Source organism: Salvelinus fontinalis, chromosome 2, assembly GCF_029448725.1.
Source record: "Salvelinus fontinalis isolate EN_2023a chromosome 2, ASM2944872v1, whole genome shotgun sequence".
Classification (NCBI taxonomy): Eukaryota; Metazoa; Chordata; class Actinopteri; order Salmoniformes; family Salmonidae; genus Salvelinus; species Salvelinus fontinalis.
In genome coordinates this window covers 92,388,018-92,416,017 of record NC_074666.1, presented here as the reverse complement: position 1 = coordinate 92,416,017, position 28,000 = coordinate 92,388,018, and the positions used below count along the sequence as shown (strand labels likewise).

Genomic DNA, 28,000 nt, shown 5'->3' with positions numbered 1-28,000 from the left:
CGTCTCAGTACTTATTTTTCAATATCTTTATTTCGTTTTATCGAACAGACTGGACAACCAATTGTACATCATGATATGTGATCTTGGACTGATGTACAATAGTAAAACTCAGGTTCTTCATTTTAAACATGCCATAAAGACATCTGAAATAAATAGAACTGTAATAATGACAAACGTTGGTATGTACAAATGTGTTGTTAGGCAGAGTTACAATGCTTAGTTCCAACCCTGTATATATGGGGACACAGCAACAGGCTGACAGTGACATGGTAGAGGTGGGTGACATCATAGACCATGGGAGTAAGCAAGCACTCCAAAATGATAGTTCTAGAATAGTTTTAGGACCAGTTTCCCAGACACAGATTAAGCCTAGTGCTGGATTCTAAATCATTCTGAATGGAGAATCTCCATTGAAAGTGTTAAATCCAAGACTAGGCTTAAAAGATGCACTATGCAGATATCGCACCGCCATTTCCTGGTTGCTTGAATTCGAATTTCAACTTGTGAGAAAACAAGCAAGTATAGTGTAGAGAATCATTGTAGTATCTAAACCGCTGTGAAATATATTTTCCAGAACACAAAACATTGTATTTTCAGCTGATTTGAAGCTGGTGTACAAAATCCAAAAGTAAAAGAACCAAAAAACAAAACTATAAAAAGCGGAAGCATAGAAATATAACAGATCTATCACCTTCTTAGACTTGCTTTCAATGAAAATAACAAATCTATAACATTTCTATGTAAATTTGGTCAGGGCACCCAAAAAGCTAATTTATTGCAGCTTTAATCCGTGTCTGGGAAACTGTCCTTAAGGCTTTTCATTTAAGGCTGTGATAGGAGGGAGCACTATTAACCCCAGATGGAGATAAGACAGAATGGGGGATGGAAAATACATCACAAGTGAATATCAACGACAGAAACCAGGAAGAGGCATGTCAGTTCTCTATGAGGTTCTCTATTACAAACGTTTCATCGACAGGACAGGAGCCAACGTGACAAAATGGGCACCAATAACAATTTGCATATTAGTCAAAGATGAGCATTTTTAGCCCGATTAAAACTAGACTGAGCACTCCCCTCATGGTGAACACAACATTAAGTCTGGTTTAACCAGGCTAGGATCTAGTCTAGAAAAAGGGATGAGTGTGACCCACTGTTAGGTAGCTCTAGGGTGAGGTTTCCCCCAAGTACAGATCTAGGATCAGCTTCCCCTCCCCAATCCTAAACTTAACCATTAGTGGGGTAAAGGAAAAAACAGACCCAGGGTCAGCATCTAAGGCAACTTCACCCTACCTGTTAGATGGTTGGACTGCTGGGTTATTGTTGCTGCAGGTTATGGTAGACAGGGTGTTAGCTGAGATTCAACCACCAACAGGTGCACAGTACAGTATATATATATATCTCAATGTGAATACGTTGTGTCTGACACACTGCTGTGCTCAGGGTTGACTTGTTTGTTTCTATAAGCAACAGTTTTGTCTGATTCTAGTTACGCATCAGGGAAAGAGGATTAATTTAATATAACACGGTACCAACCTCATGTAAATACACAGTCATCCATCCAAGGCTTATATAAAGGACTGAGTCCAAAATGACACTATTCCTATGTAGTGCATTACTTTAGACCAGCGCACCATGGTCCCTGTTCAAAAGGAGTGCACTAGATAGTGAATAGGGTGCCATTAGCACGGTACAGTCTGTGGTGAAGCGGACCTAACTTCATTAATGAAGAGGACAGCAGCCGATGTTTCCAGGCTATTTAACAGGGAGGTCCCTCCCTCCCTACCAGACCACAGATGGTCCACCAGCTGACCGGTCTGTTCTGTCTGGTCAGCCCACACCCAGGACAATAGGGACTGTGGGGGTGCATCTCAATAGTACAAAGTGGTTTCCTCGTCTTCTCTCCTTTCCCTCCTCTGCACTGATGGGAAGGAAATTACAGGTGAAAGCTCATTTCGGGTAGAGATAGATCATCCATATTGCTTTTACCGGTCCTGTTTTCTCATTCTCTCCCAAGACTAACTGTGCTATTGAGATGAGGAGATGAGGCTATTAACTGGACTATTGAGATGAGGAGATGAGGCTATTAACTGGACTATTGAGATGAGGATATTAACTGGACTATTGAGATGCAGCCCAATAAGAGAACATGGTTCTGATCACAGCCTGAACACAATAAACGTGAATTCAGTCATTCTTCTGGACATGGGGGTTAAGGGTCATCAACTCCATCTGACCCCATAACATAAACACAAACAAACAGGAAATATTGCATCTTAAAGCATACATACAGTAATGATGAAATCATCTAACTTTGCAAAAAGTCCCTTTTCATTTTTAAATACAACACTAAATATACATTATTTGTAATTGTGCAATTCATTCAGAGAAGAAAATAAAAGGTTAAGAGGAAGGAAGCTGCAGTCCGTTGGGGACCTTTGTCAGGTACAGTTGCTGTTATATAGCTGTTATAGAGTGAAACTGATAAACTGATGGAGCCAAAATGGAGACACTCCAGAGCACAGAGGTCACCAACACATCATCCACATGAGCAAAGACAGCTCAGGCAGAGGCATGTGCCTGTATGTTAAATACACAAACACACTCAGCATCCAACCCCACTCATAGGTGAGTGAGACCTTTTCAATCATTCAGTCAAGTGTCTCTCCTACACACACACACACACACACACACACACACACACACACACACACACACACACACACACACACACACACAGTAACGGTTCTTCAAGTGTTCTCTCCTCTCAGTGTTCTGCGGGGTGTACAGGAGTTGTACAGAGATTTGGGGTGGGGGGGGGTTGGGGTGACGGATGAGGGGTACCCTTGTTCTGCGGGGAGCTTGTACAGAGGTTGGGGCCACGCTAAACGGTGAGAGGCAGCATGCCAGGAGGGGAGACAGTCCGGGGCGATGCCAGGGCAGTCAGGGTGCTGGGGTCCAGTCCATTCACAGCCCTGTGGGGGACAACACCAGACAGAGAGAAACCACGAAGACAGAAGTTAGTTCATTCACAATATCAAATAGAAAGCTGTTTGGGTATTCTCTACATACTCTGGTTAGACCAACTCTGACTCAAAATGGGATAGAGTCCATTGAGCCTGCCACTTCCTCTACTGTCTCACTAACACTGCAGACAGGAAGTCAAGCAGAGAGGTAGATGGACCAGTAGGAATAGTCCTGAGAGAGAGACAGAACTCACGTTTTGTCGTAGTAGGTGGTGTGTAGTGAGTGGGAGAACTTGGTGGCGTTGCTGTTGACGAGGTTTCCGTTCCCAGTGATCATGTTGCTGGACGATGTGGAGTAGGTTTTCCTCACCGCCTGGTCCTTGGCAAAGTTCCTACATGCAGCTAGCTTGGACTCCAGCGCCTAAGGACAGACAAACATGGCCTACATTAGACTAATCACAAGCTGTGGATTCTGTTGTAACCTTTAATTCAGGTGACAGACACCATTCCAATATACTCTGCTGTCCAGAGAGGAGACGGAAGCCAAACTGTTGGGTTTCACTCAAGAAGAGTGTTCATAATGTTTTGTCGTCAACATTAGCTTCAGACGATGGATACATAGCAATGGAAAACAGTGCTACAAGAAACAAAAGTCTGATATTTACCCCCACTTTTCTAAGAAGGTCCCCAACGATATTAAGAGCAGAGATTCTTGCTGATGGGGTCAGAGGTGAGCCGCCAGGCCCACAGCCATTTGTTAACACTGTAGAGAGAAGAGGAGAGGAGAGAAGAGGAGAAGAGGAGAGGAGAGAGAGAAGAGAGAGAAGAGAGAGAAGAGAGAGAAGAGAGAGAAGAGAGAGAAGAGAGAGGAGAGAGGAGAGAGGAGAGGAGCAGACAGTGTTTAGCACATGACAGATACCTAGAAACTTTCACACAGAGGTACAGCTCCAAAAGGAACTAAATAACAGACCTGGGTTCAAATAGTATTTATAAACTTTCAAAACACTTTGAGCATTGAATTGAGACTGCCTGGAGGGACTTTTGAGACTCTTCCATGGATTCCATTGCACCCAGCAAGCTCAATAAAGCACATGTAAAGTATTTGAAAGACAAGGAACACTATTTCCACCCAGGTATGTTAGAAGACACGGCTGTTGACCTACCTGATGATTTAGGGTTGATGAACGGGTGCTCCATGCCCTTCCCTACAGGGGTGACAGGCAGGGACAGGGAGGCCTGGACAGCAGAGTCCATCTTGTCCATGTCCAGGGTAGGAGAGCTGGGGGCTGACATCCTGTCTGCAGTCCTCTCCCTCACCACCATCTCCTGTCTCAGGTCTGGGGGGGGGGGGGGGGGGGGGGGGGGGGGGGGGGGGGGCAGATAGACAGTCATGAGATACAAGCACCAATACAGACATGACATTCTGTCTGCAGTCTTCTCCCTCTCCGCCAGCTCCTGTCTCAGGTCTGGGGGGGGGGCAGAAAGACAGACATGAGATACAAGCACCAATACAGACATGACATTCTGTCTGCAGTCTTCTCCCTCTCCGCCAGCTCCTGTCTCAGGTCTGGGGGGGGGGCAGAAAGACAGACATGAGATACAAGCACCAATACAGACATGACATTCTGTCTGCAGTCTTCTCCCTCTCCGCCAGCTCCTGTCTCAGGTCTGGGGGGGGGGGGGGGGCAGAAAGACAGACATGAGATACAAGCACCAATACAGACATGACATTCCGTCTGCAGTCTTCTCCCTCTCCGCCAGCTCAGGTCTGAGGCATCAGTCACACCAATACAGACATGATTCTACCAAATGGATAGAGCAGTGTTTCACAACCCTCTCCTCAAGTACCAGCCAGACAGCTCCAACTATTTCATATACTCCAGTACTATCACTACATCTGATTACACTGGTCTACTATAATCAAGCACATGATTAGTAGGGGACAGGGAGTTACTGGGGGGGAACAGGGAGTTAGGGGGACATCGCCATCCAAACCGCTGGCTTCTTCCTTCAGTCTCTACTGAGACCAGTAGACAGGGAGTTACAGGGGGGGAACAGGGAGTTAGGGGTTACCCCCATCCAAACCGCTGGCTTCATCCTTCAGTCTCTACTGAGACCAGTAGAGACTCCTTCTCATCCAGCTGACTTAATACAGCAGTATTACCTATAACAGAAAGGGTAGGTCTGAGATAGAGGTAGGTGTTTCATGTCTTCATACCTCTGGCTTCATCCTTCAGTCTCTGAACTGACTCCAGTAGAGACTCCTTCTCATCCAGCTCACTCTCCAGGAAGGCATTCCTCTCTATGGCCTGGTTCAGACGACCCTCAAAGTCCTCCAGAGATACGATGGTCGCCCTGATGGAGGGAGGAGGAGAAGAGTTGGGGTCGACAACGGTTAGTAGCAGAAGCAGGTGAAAAATGTACAGTATCTGTGTGGGTTGGATAACTGGGTTAACACTGAGTGGAGTAACACTCTCTTTACAAGCATTTCACTACACCCACAATGACATCTGCTAAATATGTGTATGTGACCAATTCATTTGATACTGAGGCACAGCTAGCAGGCAGCATCCACTTAGCCTACAACCCAGGCCTGAACTCAAAACATTTGAATGGCTGTGTTAGTAACGTTCTACTGTGGTATATAGTGACCTCTTGGCTCTCTCCAGGTCATCGTTGGCCTGCTCCAGTTCTCTGACGTATTTATGAAGCTGTTCCTTGATTCCTCTGGTCTGTCCCAGGTCATCCTCTAACATGGAGACCTGCTTATAGCTCTGAGCATACTGCTGCTCCAACTTCTCCTACAGGGGGAGAGAGAACAACATTCAGACAACATATAGACCTGCTTATAGCTCTGAGCATACTGCTGCTCCAACTTCTCCTACAGGGAGAGAGAGAACAACATTCAGACAACATATAGACCTGCTTATAGCTCTGAGCATACTGCTGCTCCAACTTCTCCTACAGGGAGAGAGAACAACGTTCAGACAACATATAGACCTGCTTATAGCTCTGAGCATACTGCTGTTCCAACTTCTCCTACAGGGAGAGAGAGAACAACGTTCAGACAACATATAGACCTGCTTATAGCTCTGAGCATACTGCTGCTCCAACTTCTACAGGGGGAGAGAACAACGTTCAGACAACATATAGACCTGCTTATAGCTCTGAGCATACTGCTGTTCCAACTTCTCCTACAGGGAGAGAGAACAACGTTCAGACAACATATAGACCTGCTTATAGCTCTGAGCATACTGCTGCTCCAACTTCTCCTACGGGGGGAGAACAACGTTCAGACAACATATAGACCTGCTTATAGCTCTGAGCATACTGCTGTTCCAACTTCTCCTACAGGGGGAGAGAGAACAACATTGACCTGCTTATAGCATACTGCTGCTCCAACTTCTCCTACAGGGAGAGAACAACGTTCAGACAACATATAGACCTGCTTATAGCTCTGAGCATACTGCTGTTCCAACTTCTCCTACAGGGAGAGAGAGAACAACGTTCAGACAACATATAGACCTGCTTATAGCTCTGAGCATACTGCTGCTCCAACTTCTCCTACAGGGAGAGAGAGAACAACGTTCAGACAACATATAGACCTGCTTATAGCTCTGAGCATACTGCTGTTCCAACTTCTCCTACAGGGGGAGAGAGAACATTGTTAGGACAACATATAGACCTGCTTATAGCTCTGAGCATACTGCTGCTCCAACTTCTCCTACAGGGAGAGAGAACAACGTTCAGACAACATATAGACCTGCTTATAGCTCTGAGCATACTGCTGTTCCAACTTCTCCTACAGGGAGAGAGAGAACAACGTTCAGACAACATATAGACCTGCTTATAGCTCTGAGCATACTGCTGTTCCAACTTCTCCTACAGGGGGGGAGAACAACGTTCAGACAACATATAGACCTGCTTATAGCTCTGAGCATACTGCTGCTCCAACTTCTCCTACAGGGGGAGAGAGAACAACATAGACCTGCTTATAGCTCTGAGCATACTGCTGTTCCAACTTCTCCTACAGGGAGAGAGAACAACGTTCAGACAACATATAGACCTGCTTATAGCTCTGAGCATACTGCTGTTCCAACTTCTCCTACAGGGAGAGAGAGAACAACGTTCAGACAACATATAGACCTGCTTATAGCTCTGAGCATACTGCTGCTCCAACTTCTCCTACAGGGAGAGAGAGAACAACGTTCAGACAACATATAGACCTGCTTATAGCTCTGAGCATACTGCTGCTCCAACTTCTCCTACAGGGGGAGAGAGAACATTGTTAGGACAACATATAGACCTGCTTATAGCTCTGAGCATACTGCTGCTCCAACTTCTCCTACAGGGGGAGAACAACGTTCAGACAACATATAGACCTGCTTATAGCTCTGAGCATACTGCTGTTCCAACTTCTCCTACAGGGAGAGAGAACAACGTTCAGACAACATATAGACCTGCTTATAGCTCTGAGCATACTGCTGTTCCAACTTCTCCTACAGGGAGAGAGAGAACAACGTTCAGACAACATATAGACCTGCTTATAGCTCTGAGCATACTGCTGCTCCAACTTCTCCTACAGGGGGAGAGAGAACATTGTTAGGACAACATATAGACCTGCTTATAGCTCTGAGCATACTGCTGCTCCAACTTCTCCTACAGGGGGAGAACAACGTTCAGACAACATATAGACCTGCTTATAGCTCTGAGCATACTGCTGTTCCAACTTCTCCTACAGGGAGAGAGAACAACGTTCAGACAACATATAGACCTGCTTATAGCTCTGAGCATACTGCTGCTCCAACTTCTCCTACAGGGAGAGAGAACAACGTTCAGACAACATATAGACCTGCTTATAGCTCTGAGCATACTGCTGTTCCAACTTCTCCTACAGGGAGAGAGAACAACATTCAGACAACATATAGACCTGCTTATAGCTCTGAGCATACTGCTGCTCCAACTTCTCCTACAGGGAGAGAGAACAACGTTCAGACAACATATAGACCTGCTTATAGCTCTGAGCATACTGCTGCTCCAACTTCTCCTACGGGGGGAGAGAGAACAACATAGACCTGCTTATAGCTCTGAGCATACTGCTGCTCCAACTTCTCCTACAGGGAGAGAGAACAACGTTCAGACAACATATAGACCTGCTTATAGCTCTGAGCATACTGCTGCTCCAACTTCTCCTACAGGGGGAGAGAGAACAACGTTCAGACAACATATAGACCTGCTTATAGCTCTGAGCATACTGCTGCTTCAACTTCTCCTACAGGGAGAGAGAACAACGTTCAGACAACATATAGACCTGCTTATAGCTCTGAGCATACTGCTGCTCCAACTTCTCCTACAGGGAGAGAGAGAACAACATTCAGACAACATATAGACCTGCTTATAGCTCTGAGCATACTGCTGCTCCAACTTCTCCTACGGGGGGAGAACAACATTCAGACAACATATAGACCTGCTTATAGCTCTGAGCATACTGCCGCTCCAACTTCTCCTACAGGGAGAGAGAACAACGTTCAGACAACATATAGACCTGCTTATAGCTCTGAGCATACTGCTGCTCCAACTTCTCCTACAGGGAGAGAGAGAACAACATTCAGACAACATATAGACCTGCTTATAGCTCTGAGCATACTGCTGTTCCAACTTCTCCTACAGGGAGAGAACAACGTTCAGACAACATATAGACCTGCTTATAGCTCTGAGCATACTGCTGTTCCAACTTCTCCTACAGGGGGAGAGAGAACAACATAGACCTGCTTATAGCTCTGAGCATACTGCTGCTCCAACTTCTCCTACAGGGAGAGAGAACAACGTTCAGACAACATATAGACCTGCTTATAGCTCTGAGCATACTGCTGCTCCAACTTCTCCTACAGGGGGAGAGAGAACAACATAGACCTGCTTATAGCTCTGAGCATACTGCTGCTCCAACTTCTCCTACAGGGAGAGAGAACAACGTTCAGACAACATATAGACCTGCTTATAGCTCTGAGCATACTGCTGCTCCAACTTCTCCTACAGGGGGAGAGAGAACAACGTTCAGACAACATATAGACCTGCTTATAGCTCTGAGCATACTGCTGCTCCAACTTCTCCTACAGGGAGAGAGAACAACGTTCAGACAACATATAGACCTGCTTATAGCTCTGAGCATACTGCTGCTCCAACTTCTCCTACAGGGAGAGAGAGAACAACATTCAGACAACATATAGACCTGCTTATAGCTCTGAGCATACTGCCGCTCCAACTTCTCCTACAGGGAGAGAGAACAACGTTCAGACAACATATAGACCTGCTTATAGCTCTGAGCATACTGCTGCTCCAACTTCTCCTACAGGGAGAGAGAGAACAACATAGACCTGCTTATAGCTCTGAGCATACTGCTGTTCCAACTTCTCCTACAGGGAGAGAGAGAACAACATAGACCTGCTTATAGCTCTGAGCATACTGCTGCTCCAACTTCTCCTACAGGGGAGAGAGAACAACGTTCAGACAACATATAGACCTGCTTATAGCTCTGAGCATACTGCTGCTCCAACTTCTCCTACAGGGGGAGAGAGAACATTGTTAGGACAACATATAGACCTGCTTATAGCTCTGAGCATACTGCTGCTCCAACTTCTCCTACAGGGGGAGAACAACGTTCAGACAACATATAGACCTGCTTATAGCTCTGAGCATACTGCTGTTCCAACTTCTCCTACATGGGGAGAGAGAACAACGTTCAGACAACATATAGACCTGCTTATAGCTCTGAGCATACTGCTGTTCCAACTTCTCCTACAGGGGGGGAGAACAACATAGACCTGCTTATAGCTCTGAGCATACTGCTGCTCCAACTTCTCCTAAAGGGAGAGAGAACAACGTTCAGACAACATATAGACCTGCTTATAGCTCTGAGCATACTGCTGCTCCAACTTCTCCTACAGGGGAGAGAGAACAACGTTCAGACAACATATAGACTTGCTTATAGCTCTGAGCATACTGCTGTTCCAACTTCTCCTACAGGGGGAGAACAACGTTCAGACAACATATAGACCTGCTTATAGCTCTGAGCATACTGCTGCTCCAACTTCTCCTACAGGGAGAGAGAGAACAACATTCAGACAACATATAGACCTGCTTATAGCTCTGAGCATACTGCTGCTCCAACTTCTCCTACGGGGGGAGAACAACGTTCAGACAACATATAGACCTGCTTATAGCTCTGAGCATACTGCTGTTCCAACTTCTCCTACATGGGGAGAGAGAACAACGTTCAGACAACATATAGACCTGCTTATAGCTCTGAGCATACTGCTGTTCCAACTTCTCCTACAGGGGGGGAGAACAACATAGACCTGCTTATAGCTCTGAGCATACTGCTGCTCCAACTTCTCCTAAAGGGAGAGAGAACAACGTTCAGACAACATATAGACCTGCTTATAGCTCTGAGCATACTGCTGCTCCAACTTCTCCTACAGGGGAGAGAGAACAACGTTCAGACAACATATAGACTTGCTTATAGCTCTGAGCATACTGCTGTTCCAACTTCTCCTACAGGGGGAGAACAACGTTCAGACAACATATAGACCTGCTTATAGCTCTGAGCATACTGCTGTTCCAACTTCTCCTACAGGGAGAGAGAACAACGTTCAGACAACATATAGACCTGCTTATAGCTCTGAGCATACTGCTGCTCCAACTTCTCCTACAGGGGAGAGAGAACAACGTTCAGACAACATATAGACTTGCTTATAGCTCTGAGCATACTGCTGTTCCAACTTCTCCTACAGGGGGAGAACAACGTTCAGACAACATATAGACCTGCTTATAGCTCTGAGCATACTGCTGTTCCAACTTCTCCTACAGGGAGAGAGAACAACGTTCAGACAACATATAGACCTGCTTATAGCTCTGAGCATACTGCTGCTCCAACTTCTCCTACAGGGAGAGAGAGAACAACGTTCAGACAACATATAGACCTGCTTATAGCTCTGAGCATACTGCTGTTCCAACTTCTCCTACAGGGGGAGAACAACGTTCAGACAACATATAGACCTGCTTATAGCTCTGAGCATACTGCTGTTCCAACTTCTCCTACAGGGAGAGAGAACAACGTTCAGACAACATATAGACCTGCTTATAGCTCTGAGCATACTGCTGTTCCAACTTCTCCTACAGGGAGAGAGAGAACAACGTTCAGACAACATATAGACCTGCTTATAGCTCTGAGCATACTGCTGCTCCAACTTCTCCTACAGGGGGAGAGAGAACATTGTTAGGACAACATATAGACCTGCTTATAGCTCTGAGCATACTCCTGCTCCAACTTCTCCTAGAGGGGGAGAACAACGTTCAGACAACATATAGACCTGCTTATAGCTCTGAGCATACTGCTGTTCCAACTTCTCCTACAGGGAGAGAGAACAACGTTCAGACAACATATAGACCTGCTTATAGCTCTGAGCATACTGCTGCTCCAACTTCTCCTACAGGGGGAGAGAACAACGTTCAGACAACATATAGACCTGCTTATAGCTCTGAGCATACTGCTGTTCCAACTTCTCCTACAGGGAGAGAGAACAACGTTCAGACAACATATAGACCTGCTTATAGCTCTGAGCATACTGCTGCTCCAACTTCTCCTACAGGGAGAGAGAACAACGTTCAGACAACATATAGACCTGCTTATAGCTCTGAGCATACTGCTGTTCCAACTTCTCCTACAGGGAGAGAGAACAACATTCAGACAACATATAGACCTGCTTATAGCTCTGAGCATACTGCTGCTCCAACTTCTCCTACAGGGAGAGAGAACAACGTTCAGACAACATATAGACCTGCTTATAGCTCTGAGCATACTGCTGCTCCAACTTCTCCTACAGGGAGAGAGAACATTGTTAGGACAACATATAGACCTGCTTATAGCTCTGAGCATACTGCTGTTCCAACTTCTCCTACAGGGAGAGAACAACGTTCAGACAACATATAGACCTGCTTATAGCTCTGAGCATACTGCTGTTCCAACTTCTCCTACAGGGGGAGAGAGAACAACATAGACCTGCTTATAGCTCTGAGCATACTGCTGCTCCAACTTCTCCTACAGGGAGAGAGAACAACGTTCAGACAACATATAGACCTGCTTATAGCTCTGAGCATACTGCTGCTCCAACTTCTCCTACAGGGGGAGAGAGAACAACATAGACCTGCTTATAGCTCTGAGCATACTGCTGCTCCAACTTCTCCTACAGGGAGAGAGAACAACTTTCAGACAACATATAGACCTGCTTATAGCTCTGAGCATACTGCTGCTCCAACTTCTCCTACAGGGAGAGAGAGAACAACATTCAGACAACATATAGACCTGCTTATAGCTCTGAGCATACTGCTGCTCCAACTTCTCCTACGGGGGGAGAACAACATTCAGACAACATATAGACCTGCTTATAGCTCTGAGCATACTGCCGCTCCAACTTCTCCTACAGGGAGAGAGAACAACGTTCAGACAACATATAGACCTGCTTATAGCTCTGAGCATACTGCTGCTCCAACTTCTCCTACACGGAGAGAGAGAACAACGTTCAGACAACATATAGACCTGCTTATAGCTCTGAGCATACTGCTGTTCCAACTTCTCCTACAGGGGGAGAACAACATTCAGACAACATATAGACCTGCTTATAGCTCTGAGCATACTGCTGCTCCAACTTCTCCTACAGGGAGAGAAAACAACGTTCAGACAACATATAGACCTGCTTATAGCTCTGAGCATACTGCTGCTCCAACTTCTCCTACAGGGGGAGAACAACGTTCAGACAACATATAGACCTGCTTATAGCTCTGAGCATACTGCTGCTCCAACTTCTCCTACAGGGGGAGAACAACGTTCAGACAACATATAGACCTGCTTATAGCTCTGAGCATACTGCTGCTCTGCTGCTCCTGCGGGGGGGGGGGGGGGGGGGGGCGAGAGAGGGAATGAGTGTGTGGAGATGGTTGCATTGATGACCGAGGTGACAGGTGGAAGGGAGTGTTGACATGCCAGTGTTCATAGACTCTACAACTCCTTTGTTCTCCGGCGAGGGGTGAAGAATGGCTCATAGGTGTCAGAATCAAGCCAACCTAAGGTCTGGGTCAACAGCAAGGCTAGGCCAGCTCCACCGGCCCCCAGCTCCTCCGGCCCCCACATGAATCACAGTCCTCCATGGCCCGATCATAGAACTGTAGTCTAGTCTACTGCACACTCACATGTTGCTGCCATATGTAGTCTAACAGGCTGTCTAACACACATGAATATGGTTATCCCACAGACAGAAGGAAATGGTCATGAAAGACAGCACCTCACCATAAAGAAGCATGTGTTATTTAATCTCAGTGATCTACATCCTGGTTAGCATCATGTTCTATTATCTCAGTGCTCTACATCCTGGTTAGCATCATGTTCTATTATCCCAGTGATCTACATCCTGGTTAGCATCATGTTCTATTATCCCAGTGCTCTACATCCTGGTTAGCATCATGTTCTATTATCTCAGTGATCTACATACTGGTTAGCATCATGTTCTATTATCCCAGTGATCTACATACTGGTTAGCATCATGTTCTATTATCCCAGTGATCTACATCCTGGTTAGCATCATGTTCTATTATCTCAGTGATCTACATCCTGGTTAGCATCATGTTCTATTATCCCAGTGCTCTACATCCTGGTTAGCATCATGTTCTATTATCTCAGTGATCTACACCCTGGTTAGCATCATGTTCTATTATCCCAGTGATCTACATCCTGGTTAGCATCATGTTCTATTATCCCAGTGATCTACATCCTGGTTAGCATCATGTTCTATTATCCCAGTGATCTACATCCTGGTTAGCATCATGTTCTATTATCCCAGTGATCTACATCCTGGTTAGCATCATGTTCTAATTTCCCAGTGATCTACATCCTGGTTAGCATCATGTTCTATTATCCCAGTGATCTACATCCTGGTTAGCATCATGTTCTATTATCTCAGTGCTCTACATCCTGGTTAGCATCATGTTCTATTATCTCAGTGATCTACACCCTGGTTAGCATCATGTTCTATTATCCCAGTGATCTACATCCTGGTTAGCATCATGTTCTATTATCTCAGTGCTCTATATCCTGGTTAGCATCATGTTCTATTATCTCAGTGCACTACACCCTGGTTAGCATCATGTTCTATTATCCCAGTGATCTACACCCTGGTTAGCATCATGTTCTATTATCCCAGTGATCTACATCCTGGTTAGCATCATGTTATATTATCTCAGTGCTCTACATCCTGGTTAGCATCATGTTCTATTATCCCAGTGATCTACACCTTGGTTAGCATCATGTTCTATTATCTCAGTGCTCTACATCCTGGTTAGCATCATGTTCTATTATCCCAGTGATCTACACCCTGGTTAGCATCATGTTCTATTATCTCAGTGATCTACATCCTGGTTAGCATCATGTTCTATTATCCCAGTGATCTACACCCTGGTTAGCATCATGTTCTATTATCCCAGTGCTCTACATCCTGGTTAGCATCATGTTCTATTATCCCAGTGCTATACATCCTGGTTAGCATCATGTTCTATTATCCCAGTGATCTACATCCTGGTTAGCATCATGTTCTAATTTCCCAGTGATCTACATCCTGGTTAGCATCATGTTCTATTATCTCAGTGATCTACATCCTGGTTAGCATCATGTTCTATTATCCCAGTGATCTACATCCTGGTTAGCATCATGTTCTATTATCCCAGTGATCTACATCCTGGTTAGCATCATGTTCTATTATCTCAGTGATCTACATCCTGGTTAGCATCATGTTCTATTATCCCAGTGATCTACATCCTGGTTAGCATCATGTTCTATTATCCCAGTGATCTACATCCTGGTTAGCATCATGTTCTATTATCCCAGTGATCTACATCCTGGTTAGCATCATGTTCTATTATCTCAGTGATCTACATCCTGGTTAGCATCATGTTCTATTATCCCAGTGATCTACATCCTGGTTAGCATCATGTTCTATTATCCCAGTGATCTACATCCTGGTTAGCATCATGTTCTATTATCTCAGTGATCTACATCCTGGTTAGCATCATGTTCTATTATCCCAGTGATCTACATCCTGGTTAGCATCATGTTCTATTATCCCAGTGATCTACATCCTGGTTAGCATCATGTTCTAATTTCCCAGTGATCTACATCCTAGTTAGCATCATGTTCTATTATCCCAGTGATCTACATCCTGGTTAGCATCATGTTCTATTATCCCAGTGATCTACATCCTGGTTAGCATCATGTTCTATTATCCCAGTGATCTACATCCTGGTTAGCATCATGTTCTATTATCCCAGTGATCTACATCCTGGTTAGCATCATGTTCTATTATCCCAGTGATCTACATCCTGGTTAGCATCATGTTCTATTATCTCAGTGCTCTACATCCTGGTTAGCATCATGTTCTATTATCCCAGTGATCTACACCCTGGTTAGCATCATGTTCTATTATCTCAGTGATCTACATCCTGGTTAGCATCATGTTCTATTATCTCAGTGCTCTACATCCTGGTTAGCATCATGTTCTATTATCTCAGTGATCTACACCCTGGTTAGCATCATGTTCTATTATCCCAGTGATCTACATCCTGGTTAGCATCATGTTCTATTATCTCAGTGCTCTACATCCTGGTTAGCATCATGTTCTATTATCTCAGTGCTCTACATCCTGGTTAGCATCATGTTCTATTATCTCAGTGCTCTACACCCTGGTTAGCATCATGTTCTATTATCTCAGTGATCTACATCCTGGTTAGCATCATGTTCTATTATCTCAGTGCTCTACATCCTGGTTAGCATCATGTTCTATTATCTCAGTGATCTACATCCTGGTTAGCAGTACAACACTTACCTTGGGGTTATCCAGCTCGCACTTCAGTGTTTGGTTCTAACCCCTCTGTGTGTGTGTGTGTGTGTGTGTGTGTGTGTGTGTGTGTGTGTGTGTGTGTGTCTGTGTGTGTGTGTGTGTGTGTGTGTCCGTTCCTGCGTATGTTACCTTGAGGTTGTCCAACTCGCTCTTCAGTCTTTGGTTCTCTGTGTGCAGGTCTCTGAGGCGGTGTTCAGCCTGTCCTAGCTGGGCCTCTAACTCTGCCTCCAGCTCTCTGCTCCCTTCCTGGAACTCAAGCAACTCCTCCTGGGCCTCATGGTAACTGAGGAAGACACGGGAGAGAACAGACTGTTACACCCAGTCACACACACACTACCTCTCCAGCAACTCCTCCTGGGCCTCATGGTAACTGAGGAAGACACGGGAGAGAACGGACTGTTACACCCAGTCAGACACACACTACCTCTCCAGCAACTCCTCCTGGGCCTCATGGTAACTGAGGAAGACACGGGAGAGAACAGACTGTTACACCCAGTCAGACACACACTACCTCTCCAGCAACTCCTCCTGGGCCTCATGGTAACTGAGGAAGACACGGGAGAGAACGGACTGTTACACCCAGTCAGACACACACTACCTCTCCAGCAACTCCTCCTGGGCCTCATGGTAACTGAGGAAGACACGGGAGAGAACGGACTGTTACACACAGTCACACACTACCACACTGTCTCTCCAGCAACTCCTCCTGGGCCTCATGGTAACTGAGGAAGACACGGGAGAGAACGGACTGTTACACCCAGTCAGACACTACCACACTGTCTCTCCAGCAACTCCTCCTGGGCCTCATGGTAACTGAGGAAGACACGGGAGAGAACGGACTGTTACACCCTGTCACACACTACCACACTGTCTCTCCTGCAACTCCACCAGCTCCTCCTAGGCCTCATGGTAGCTGGAGGACACACGGGAGGGACTGTTATTTAATGATTAATTGTAATGAGTGGTAGTCACATCCCCTGGACAGTCATACAGACCTACCCTGTGTGGTCAGTGGCGCATGTCTGAACACACCCGGTCTCTTGACTCATAATTTCCTGTCTCCAGATCCCTTGACCCCTCACCCCTCTCAGAACACACGGAACAGCAGCAGGCATACAGGAGCCATCTGTATCAGCTAATGACAAACCCCAAGCTCTACCAGACTTGAAGGACTGTCTCAAAGCTCTATCAGAGCTGCTGAGCTACTGTCATAAAGCTCTATCAGACCTGCTGAGCTACTGTCATAAAGCTCTATCAGACCTGCTGAGGTACTGTCTTAAAGCTCTATCAGACCTGCTGAGGTACTGTCTTAAAGCTCTATCAGACCTGCTGAGGTACTGTCATAAAGCTCTATCAGACCTGCTGAGGTACTGTCATAAAGCTCTATCAGACCTGCTGAGGTACTGTCATAAAGCTCTTTTAGACCTGAGGTACGGTCTCTGTCATAAAGCTCTATCAGACCTGAGGTACTGTCTGTTATAAAGTGCTAGATACAACCTAGTAATACAGTCCAGTAATATCTACAGATAAGCCTAGCTGAAAGGCCTGGACTCCTGGATTGTAGCATAGCACTTTCTCTTGTCCCATGTGGCTGTATATCAGTCTATCATGTCTGTCCATAGACATAAAACACCTAGAACTTACTATCTGTCTGGTCATAGATGTAATGTAACTAGAATGGTCCTGCACGGCCCCTGACTCATCTGTCATGACAAAGGCCAATGCCATGCTAGAGCTGAATGAATGCAGACTTTCCATGCCATTCATTCAGTCAGGTGGCTCCACTGAATTGAATTAGAATGGTTGGTTAAGGTGTGAGAACCTAGGGCATGGTATACTAATCTGGTAGCCGGATATGTTAGCCTGGACCAAGATCTGTTTGTGCTATAAAATAATAACATGCCATTTAGCAGACGTTTTAATCCCAAGTGACTTACAGTCATGTGTGCATATATTTTACATATGGGTGGTCCCGGGAATCAAATCCACTACCATGGCATTACAAGTGCCATGCTCTACCAACTGAGATACAAAGGACCACTGTTTGGCATGACAAGGAGATGAGATGATCGCACAAACAGATCTGGGACCAGGTTACAGATACATAGTTCCACTGACCAGGGATGACCCTTGAACTGAAAAGGTCTGAGTGACACACACACACATTAACAGGGTTAGACAGCTCTGGGGTCAGTTAACAGGCAGCCACTGCTCCATCCTTGGCTTCACTGGGTTTCCCTGCTCATTCCACACATAGTTACCGTACCGGAAGCACACACAGTTACCGCACCAAAAACACACATAGTTACCGTACCAGAAGCACACACAGTTACCGCACCAAAAACACACATAGTTACTGTACCAGAAGCACACACAGTTACCGCACCAAAAACACACATAGTTACCGTACCAGAAGCACACACAGTTACCGCACCAAAAACACACATGGTTACTGTACCAGAAGCACACACAGTTACCGCACCAAAAACACACATAGTTACCGTACCAGAAGCACACACAGTTACCGCACCAAAAACACAGATGGTTACTGTACCAGAAGCACACATTGCCAGGCTGCTTCATCAGCACACATGACCAGTTTGGCCACAGAACAGCCCTGTTCAACTATGGCTCTGACTGGAATGACTTCGGTTACCTTCCCTCTGGCTCTGACAACATCACTGTTTTCTGACAATATTTCCAAAATACCACTGTACAAACAAGTATTTGTATTTATTATGGATCCCCATTAGTTCCTGCCAAGGCAGCAGCTACTCTTCCTGGGGTTTATTATGGATCCCCATTCATTCCTGCCAAGGCAGCAGCTACTCTTCCTGGGGTTTATTATGGATCCCCATTAATTCCTGCCAAGGCAGCAGCTACTCTTCCTGGGGTTTATTATGGATCCCCATTAATTCCTGCCAAGGCAGCAGCTACTCTTCCTGGGGTTTATTATGGATCCCCATTAATTCCTGCCAAGGCAGCAGCTACTCTTCCTGGGGTTTATTATGGATCCCCATTAATTCCTGCCAGGGCAGCAGCTACTCTTCCTGGGGTTTATTATGGATCCCCATTAATTCCTGCCAAGGCAGCAGCTACTCTTCCTGGGGTTTATTATGGATCCTTTAGTTCCGGCCAAGGCAGCAGCTACTCTTCCTGGGGTTTATTATGGATCCTCATTAATTCCTGCCAAGGTAGCAGCTACTCTTCCTGGGGTCCAGCAACATTAAGGCGGTTATATACAATAAAAACCATCACATTACACACCAGATTTCGCAACACATTAAGTGTGTTCACTCAGGTCACTACTCTACAATACAAAATCCATGTGTACGTGTGTGTGTGTGTGTGCATAGCGCGCATGTTGTGTGCTAAATAGGCGTAAGTTAGAATATAAAATGATTTGTGTGTGTGTGTGTGTGTGTGTGTGTGTGTGTGTGTGTGTGTGTGTGTGTGTGTGTGTGTGTGTGTGTGTGTGTGTGTGTGTGTGTGTGTGTGTGTGTGTGTGTGTGTGTGTGTGTGTGTGTGTGTGTGTGTGTGTGTGTAGTGTAGTGTAGCAGTGCCATCTGGGACCTCCTCATGAACACACACTAAGCCTATACTCTAGAATGTGTTAGGTCAACACTGACAGGGTCTGGTTCTACAGAGCCTGGGAAAACAGAACCACCTGAACACCCTGCCGGATATAGGCCATCCGTGTTCTAGAACACCCTGCCGGATATAGGCCATCCGTGTTCTAGAACACCCTGCCGGATATAGGCCATCCGTGTTCTAGAACACCCTGCCGGATATAGGCCATCCGTGCTCTAGAACACCCTGCCGGATATAGGCCATCCGTGTTCTAGAACACCCTGTCGGATATAGGCCATCCGTGCTCTAGAACACCCTGCCGGATATAGGCCATCCGTGTTCTAGAACACCCTGCCGGATATAGGCCATCCGTGCTCTAGAACACCCTGCCGGATATAGGCCATCCGTGTTCTAGAACACCCTGCCGGATATAGGCCATCCGTGCTCTAGAACACCCTGTCGGATATAGGCTATATGTGTTCTAGAACACCCTGCCAGATATATGCTATATGTGTTCTAGAACACACTGCTAGATATAGGCTATATGTGTTCTAGAACACCCTGCTGGATATAGGCTATCTGTTCTAGAACACCCTGCTGGATATAGGATATCTGTTCTAGAACACCCTGCTGGATATAGGATATCTGTAAAAGTGAGTCATATTCAATAGAAACCAAAAGGAAGAAAAGGGACTGAAACAGGGAGGTAGGCTACTATCTGAACCAGTACAATAAGAAATGCTAATTTTCCTTGCAAACGTTTTCCATTACAACACGTTTTGCACTAATGATGACTCCCCAGCACTAAGAACAACTAGACCTAAACTTACTCGGCCTAATTTCGGCCAATGAATCCATTGCTTCCTGTGTCGATGGTAACGTTAACAAAGGCCTATAGAGGAACAGGCCATGTGTCAGATGATCACATGACTGTTATGACATAACCTTGTTATTCATCTTCCAGCCGTTATGAGCAAACATAAAAGCCTTGCTTTATGTAACAGAGCCGAGAGCAAGCCATGTGGTTTTCTGGTCAGGTATAATTATATTACTGAGAAGACGTCAAAGTGAAAGACTGTGCCTAGCTTGAGTTTCAATTTGGAACATGTATGTAGAGGAGAGTAGTTCAACAGATCCAATGACAAACTGCTGAGTCTAATCTTCTGAAACTCAATGTTTGACCATGTATAAATCAATGATTTAGTTAACTGAGCTACGAGTAGCCTCGATCAGTTGACATGAACATACCTGCTCTTATGCTTGAGGGACAAGACCTTCCAGTAGTCGATCTCCTGGTCTTTTGAAGTGAATGTTGGTATCATGTCTGTGTCCATGGTAGAACAACCTGAAGAGGAGAACAACATGGTCACCTGAAGCTACTTTAAAGACACACGTATCCTGAAAGTAGGTCGAAACATTTGAATGGCAGAAAACCAAACATAGGCTTTATTCGTACCCAAGAAAAGTAGCAGAATAATTCATTGCAAATTTTATTTTTTATTTTTTAAAGTACTTAATCTTATGCTCAGGCGGCCTGGCTGTCTGTCAGGAGTCTGGCTGGCTGTCAGGAGTCTGGCTGGCTGTCATCACAGTTATTCAAGACCTACTGACTTCAATTCAGCCTCCCTCCTAACAACAAGGGCCTGATACAGTGACCCAGCAGCAACACCTGGGTGACAACCAGCCATTTGGTAGACCAACTCCTCAGTAAGGAGCTGTAGGATGCCCCCAGTAGGCCCCCCAGAGCCGCTTCATACAGACCAGGGCCTCCTCATTAAAACTTCTAACCCTGTTTGTTTGACATGGGCCACAGCAGACTGGACATGTTTTAAAAAAAAGCTTCATTCACTTCCATTCATGGCCATTGTGTGTGTTGAATGCCAATCATAAACACATGGAACAGAAGTAGTGAGGAAATCAGCAGTGTTATGAATGAAGCTGTGGTTGGGCCAAAGTCACCGCAGAGGGAGGATGTCTACCCTGTGATTAAACCCCCACGCGTCTGGTCCAGTGTGTGTGTGCTGTGTGAGGTTGAACAGCAGGGAGTCCCCAGCCCTCCACGTGGCTCCAGGAATAGGCAAGGCTACTAGTGATCATCTCTGGTTTAGAGGGATTTCCAGCATGCATGGGTCAGTCGCTTCAACCCGTCCCAACACCAGCACTCTAAAGTTACTGTGCAGAAGTCGCTCCTCCACTTCCTGGTTGCTAAAATTCTAATAGTTTGCCTAATTTCAGTTTATGTGACAAAACAAGCAGTCATTGTGTAGAGAATCATTGTACTGTCTAAACCGCTGTGAAATATATTTTCTGTAAGCAAAAATATTGTATATTCAGCTGGTGTACAAAACCGAAAGTAAAAGACGCATAAACGTTAATTCAGAACGGGGAGCATAGAAATAGCACAGATAGAACAGACCTACTGCTTCTTAGACTTGCTTTCAACGGGAATGACAGATCTATAACTCACATTTCTATGTGAATTTGGTCAGGTCGCCCCCCAAAAAATGTTGTAGCTTTGTGACATATCGTAGCTTTAACAGACGGATGGGTCAGCGGTCTGGTCAGCCACCCCAACAGCAGGCCAGCACTCTAACAGACGGATGGGTCAGCGGTCTGGTCAGCCACCCCAACACCAGCAGCGTCCTCTATACTGCACTCTGCTAAACAGAATGTCAAATGGCTTTAATTCAGTTAACAAGGGGGAGTCATCTGTCAGTTAGACAGGTCCCAGGGGTCATGGGGTCAAAGGGAGAATAGCTGTTCTCTCGCACATTACTCTAGGTGTATGTATGGTATGCAGAGCGTGCGTGTGTTTTGCAGCTCAGGAAACTGTTGTTACACCACTACTACTGGGACTCACTCAGGAAACTGTGGCGTTACAACACTAGCTTACTACTGGGACTCATTCAGGAAACTGTGGCGTTACAACACTAGCTTACTACTGGGACTCATTCAGGAAACTGTGGCGTTACAACACTAGCTTACTACTGGGACTCATTCAGGAAACTGTGGCGTTACAACACTAGCTTACTACTAGGACTCACTCAGGAAACTAAGGGGGCCTGAGGAGAGTGTCAACAACACCAAGGTAAAGACTGAAGTATAGTGATGCAATTTACTGCCACATAACTGGATTGTTTACTGAAGACTGATTTTGATACTATCAACATAGCCTAGTCTAAGATACTAGCTGAACTAGGAGTAGTTTTGATACTGTCAACATAGCCTAGTCTAAGATACTAGCTGAACTAGGATTGGTTTTGATACTGTCAACATAGCCTAGTCTAAGATACTAGCTGAACTAGGATTGGTTTTGATACTGTCAACATAGCCTAGTCTAAGATACTAGCTGAACTAGGATTGGTTTTGATACTGTCAACATAGCCTAGTCTAAGATACTAGCTGAACTAGGCTTGGTTTTGATACTGTCAACATAGCCTAGTCTAAGATACTAGCTGAACTAGGATTGGTTTTGATACTGTCAACATAGCCTAGTCTAAGATACTAGCTGAACTAGGATTGGTTTTGATACTGTCAACATAGCCTAGTCTAAGATACTAGCTGAACTAGGCTTGGTTTTGATACTGTCAACATAGCCTAGTCTAAGATACTAGCTGAACTAGGATTGGTTTTGATACTGTCAACATAGCCTAGTCTAAGATACTAGCTGAACTAGGCTAATGATAGATCATCATGTTAGCTATACAATCATTAGCATGGTTCAGAAAAGATCATCATGTTAGCTATACTTAGCTGAACTGGGCCAATGATCGATCATCATGTTAGCTATACTTAGCTGAACTAGGCTAATGATAGATCATCAAGTTAGCTATACTTAGCTGAACTGGTCTAATGATCGATCATCATATTATCTATACTTAGCTGAACTGGTCTAATGATCGATCATCATATTATCTATACTTAGCTGAACTAGGCTAATGATAGATCATCATGTTAGCTATACTTAGCCGAACTAAGCTAATGATAGTATAGCCAACATGATGTAATGTTATTAGGCTACCACGTGAACAACACATCCACTGAGGTGAAATCTCAGTCAGAGCTATGAGAGAGGAAGGTTTGAAAACAGAAGTCTCTCCATTCATCCCTTTATCACAGAGAAGCAAAAGACTTGAATGTGAGTCTCAATAACAGACTAGCTGTTGTTTCCATGGTGATAAATAAGACTAATCTTTAGGTTGCACTCAGCTGGCAGTAGTAGTGTGTTGTGTTCATTTACAAACAACAAATCAGGATATGAAAGACACTACCAGGTTCACTCACTGACAGTGATTTTCAGCACAGACGACTCAGCTTCAGGAAAAGGTAGACAGATTTTTTTTAGCTGTTTTTGTACCCATTCCAGTGCAGGCATGTTGGGTGGCATCCTGGTGTGCAGAACACATGGGCTCGTGTCCCAAATGGAAACCTACTCACTATTAAGTGCACTACTAGAAGCACAGTATATAGGGAATAGGTTACAATTTGGGCCGCAGATGTAGACTCTACTACCAAGCCAACAGCAGAGGAACCATCTGGTTATATTTACCCATGGTTTAGAGCAGGGCAGGCTAACTAGCCAACAGAGGAAGGTAGTGGAGTCTGTCGTTTTCCTGTCCACTCTCCTTTTGGCTTCCTCTTTCCCTCTGATGCAGATGACATCTCTCTGTCTGGCTGTTTACTCAGAGTGAGAGTGGGTGACGCACTACGCGGGCTCACACCAAATTCTCTGCGAGTTACGTTATTTCCAGAAAACTAAAACCCTCCCATTTCCACCAGAGGCCTGGGAGAGGCTATTTGAGGGTTCAGGGCTCCGCTGTGTGTAGCAGTGTGTATAGGTAGGTTGGGCAGCAGACCAGACATATACTCCCTGTTGTGACGTCCAGTCTCGGGGAATGGTGGTTGTGAGACCCTGGGGAACGCCCTATTTGGTAGAGATCTTAGACCGTTTTTATACTAGCTAACTACATGTGGCTACCGGCTACCACCATTACATTGGCTTTCACAGCAGCAGCTTAGACTCCACAGGACAAAGCTGTAGCTACAGTTGAGGTGAAATTCTTACTCTATGTAGAATTAAGACACATCCACCCCTATGATGATAAACAACATTTACATTTCCTGAAAATTGTGGCAAGAAACATTCAAGGCTAAATGCCACATTATTACATTAGCTAAGATTTATTTTACAGTAGTCGGCTGACCATGTACGGTCAGTGAAGGACAAGGTGAGGCAGAATAAATAGGACGTGGTATCCACAGACAACGAGACCGGTAATCACTCAGTCCTAACGTTAATCACCTCTAACTGGTTCCAGGGCTGAGACCGGCTAGTAACGTTAGTAGTAACCGGCTCTTTGGCTTGTCCTACGAATCCATCCACCAGAAAATACAGAATGTCAACTCTGTCTGATACGGACTGTTTGTTTCCACACAGTAAAACATGTGTAACTAGTAAGCCAGAAAAGGAAACCATTAGCTCGTTAATTTCACAGTGTCGCTAAATCAAATACATGATTATTATCTAGCAAGACTAACATGGCACCAAACGGCAAGTTCAACAACCTATTTTCAGCTGTCACCGGTTTGGTGAGCCGCTGACTGCTCGTCGTTCAAAGCCTGCTAAAGTCGAAAACACAGGTTAACCAGCTAGCTAGCTTTTGATAAAGTAACCAACGTAAATATGTAAATCAATGTCCTTACCTGGGCATGTCCAATCCGTGTGTCTGTCTCCAGATTCAGTTACAGTCGCCACATCTTTTGACCTGGACTGTCTTCATCGTACTGTCTATCTGTATTTAGAAAACGCCAACGCGACTCTCGGAAGTAACGTAGCTTCCGAGGCGGTGGCACGTGATGAAATCATACGTACGTCAAATGTGACGCTCCAGGGTTGGACCTCTGATTTGCCTCGTACTGAACACAAGGTGGCGCTATTATGCTGAGAAATTAGTAATGCAGTGAAGTCAGATGATGTGTAGGCAGTAGCCTCCATAGAGGCCGCATAGGGGCTATCAAGTCCTCATTCACAGGCAGCCTAGAAAATTATTTAATAGGCTACTAGTTGTAGCAATACTGCACTTCCCATAGTAGCCTGTTGCTACTATGTATTTCGTATTTGAGTGGATATAGCCAAATTGTTGTTGTATTCAGTGGGCCAGTATTTCTTCTATGTTTAGCTTATTGGCAATGCCCTTACAAAAAAATGGGTTGCCGTTTTTAAACTGCAGTAAACGTGTATTTGACTCTGGTATTTTGGACGCAGTAATTACAGAATAACTGTGAGTGAGTTATACTGCACTGTAACTAACTGCAGATGCACTGGAAAGATTACTGCAGTAGAACAACTGTGTTATTTGGTACACAGTTTTTGCAGCATACTGCAATTACACTCACTCTAACAGCAGTTATACTGCAGACTGACTGCAATCTTTTTCGTAAGGGTGTGCACCAATATCAAAATATTTACAAGGCATTTCTATGAAGTCAACCTCAATAACACATAGCTTATCTGTTCTGTGGGTCAAACTGCATGGTTTGGAGAATGGTGGGACATGACTGTCACTGGAATTAAATTTGCAGTGTTCTTTCTCAAACATTCCAAATCCTGTTTGGCTGATTTTGTCACTCAGGGGAAACTGAACGCACCAGAAGAGCAGCGAGTCACACAGGTGTAGTCTATGGGTATAGATGACAGCCCTCCCTGAGAGGGAGACACTGCCCTGTACGGGAGGAGTGGCCTGTGTTTTGGTTTCACTCAGCCAGTCCAACAGACCTTCAGGCAGGTACGTTCCCGATCCTAGCCTATTGAAATCAGCTTTATTCTCGCTGTTGGAACTATAATCAAATCCAGAGGTGTCGCCAACAGCTGTTATTAGGATTATTGGTGATTCCATGGTGCACCACCGGTGTGGATAGCACTGCCAGGCAGCGCGTAAAGGCTCCAGGATGACACCATTACACGGACATCAAGCGGAGGAAGGGGACTCGCAAAGCCAGGAGGACTCAGAGTGCCCCGTGTGTTATGATAGTCTCTCCTGCACGGAGAGGACCCTGAGCTGCGGACACGTTTTCTGCCACGACTGTCTGGTCAAAACCTTGGTCAGTATCAACAGGGACGGCGTCATCAGAGACACCATCATCTGTCCCGTCTGCCGACACCTGACTTTCATCAAGAAGCAACAGGAGGTTGGGGTTCCTCTCGCCCCGGGGAAAGAGGCCGAGGAAGGAGGCGGGCAGACCTTGAAGGTCCCTATCCCTCCACCAGAACCTGGTAACCCACAGCATCACCATGAAGCACGGCGCGCGTCAGGGCATAGTAGCTCACCGTCTGATTCAAGTGGACTGAGCTGGATTGTGAGGCGCTTTAGGTGGATTTCAGAGAGATGCAGGAGTCGACGGATACTATCACTGATCAGTCCCGACCACAGAAACTCTCAGATTTTCATCATCAGTGCCCAGGGCCGACCCATGGCTGATGAAGATGCGGTTAGCCTGGACACTATGCCTGTTGTTCCCCAACCCAACCGCAGGAGACGGCGCATCAGGATTTGCACAACGGGACGTTGCTTGGTCGTTCTGCTTGTGATATTCACATTGATGGCAATGGTAGCTGCCACACTTCCTTGGATTATATTGGCATAACCCACAAAGCCAGAGCCATATGTCTGTAGCATATGCATTGTGCGTCACTACGCACTACTTGATCGTCATTACGCACTATGTCTTGTTATTGTATGGTCTAATTTTCTCTTCACTCATCCTCTCATGAAGACAATTTATTGCACTTAATTAACTGAAACATGTCACTTTATCCATTCTGTCAATACATATATATTGTAGTGCCAGTTTGAACTTGTACAGCGTGTTCCTTGTATGCATGTTTGTCCTCAATGCCCTGGACAGGATCTAATTAAGTCACTGAATGAAACAGGACTGGTTCAGTCACTCTGGTGTCTGCAATAAAGTGTGTGTTTATGGAATGACTTAGAGGAAAAGGCATTGTCTTATTTCCTAAATGTATACACTTTATGATGGTGATTTGATTAATAATGGTTGAAATATTGGTCCTAAGATCAAAAGAAAAGGAGGCCCCTGTGAACATGCCTCCATATTCATCCATTACCATAGGTCTATAACTACCCCTGCTCACCATATAACTGCCCCATATGTTGTTGGCAACAAGTCCTGAATAAAGAATGGTGAGGGTTGCAATCCCAGCACCTCTCATGGAGACCATTGTTGTGTGTTTCTGGTTGTAAGTTGTTTTACCTGTTTAATGAGAACGTCAGTGACATTCACTATTGTAAAGTGGTTGTTACACTGGATATCATAAGGTGAATGCACCAATTTGTAAGTTGCTCTGGATAAGAGCGTCTGCTAAATGACTTAAATGTAAATTTACGAGTATAGGCTACTGTTACTTTATTAGAAGGACTGGATAACCAACACATCATGTGCCAAAGTATCTTTATGTCCTACCGGCACATGGTATATTCTGACAATGCAAACAGAGAAAGGGAG

At 45.3% G+C, this 28,000-nt stretch overlaps 2 protein-coding genes across 3 annotated transcripts; one reads left to right on the top strand and one right to left on the bottom strand.

Moving 5' to 3' along the window:
• Positions 1-11: 11 nt before the first annotated feature.
• LOC129831805 (nuclear distribution protein nudE-like 1-B) lies at positions 12-25,311 on the bottom strand. 2 transcript variants are annotated; one of them, XM_055895282.1, is made up of 10 exons: positions 25,181-25,311; positions 20,726-20,822; positions 16,037-16,190; positions 5,619-5,767; positions 5,185-5,321; positions 4,130-4,303; positions 3,632-3,729; positions 3,221-3,387; positions 2,705-2,975; positions 12-2,668 (listed from the first exon to the last, which is right to left on the bottom strand). In XM_055895282.1, the coding sequence occupies exons 2-9, from the start codon at positions 20,809-20,811 to the stop codon at positions 2,885-2,887; spliced, it is 1,056 nt and encodes a 351-aa protein (XP_055751257.1). In that variant the 5' UTR covers positions 20,812-20,822; positions 25,181-25,311; the 3' UTR covers positions 12-2,668; positions 2,705-2,884. The 2 variants fall into 2 exon arrangements, with proteins under 2 accessions (XP_055751257.1, XP_055751250.1); XM_055895275.1 differs by having other exon boundaries at positions 2,709-2,975.
• Positions 25,312-26,120: 809 nt separating this feature from the next.
• LOC129869458 (RING finger protein 222-like) lies at positions 26,121-27,702 on the top strand. Its single transcript, XM_055943904.1, has one exon. It carries the CDS (start codon positions 26,426-26,428, stop codon positions 27,119-27,121), a length of 696 nt encoding a protein of 231 aa, XP_055799879.1. The 5' UTR covers positions 26,121-26,425; the 3' UTR covers positions 27,122-27,702.
• Positions 27,703-28,000: the final 298 nt, after the last annotated feature.

Coding starts and splice junctions, on each gene's coding strand:
- LOC129831805 (XM_055895282.1), bottom strand. CDS start 20,811: ATGGACACAGACATGATACCAACATTCACTTCAAAAGACCAGGAGATC. Junction 5,322..5,618: donor GACCTGGAGAGAGCCAAGAG/GTCACTATATAC, acceptor TCCCTCCATCAG/GGCGACCATCGTATCTCTGG. Junction 4,304..5,184: donor ACTGAAGGATGAAGCCAGAG/GTATGAAGACAT, acceptor CCCCCCCCCCAG/ACCTGAGACAGGAGATGGTG.
- LOC129869458 (XM_055943904.1), top strand. CDS start 26,426: ATGACACCATTACACGGACATCAAGCGGAGGAAGGGGACTCGCAAAGC.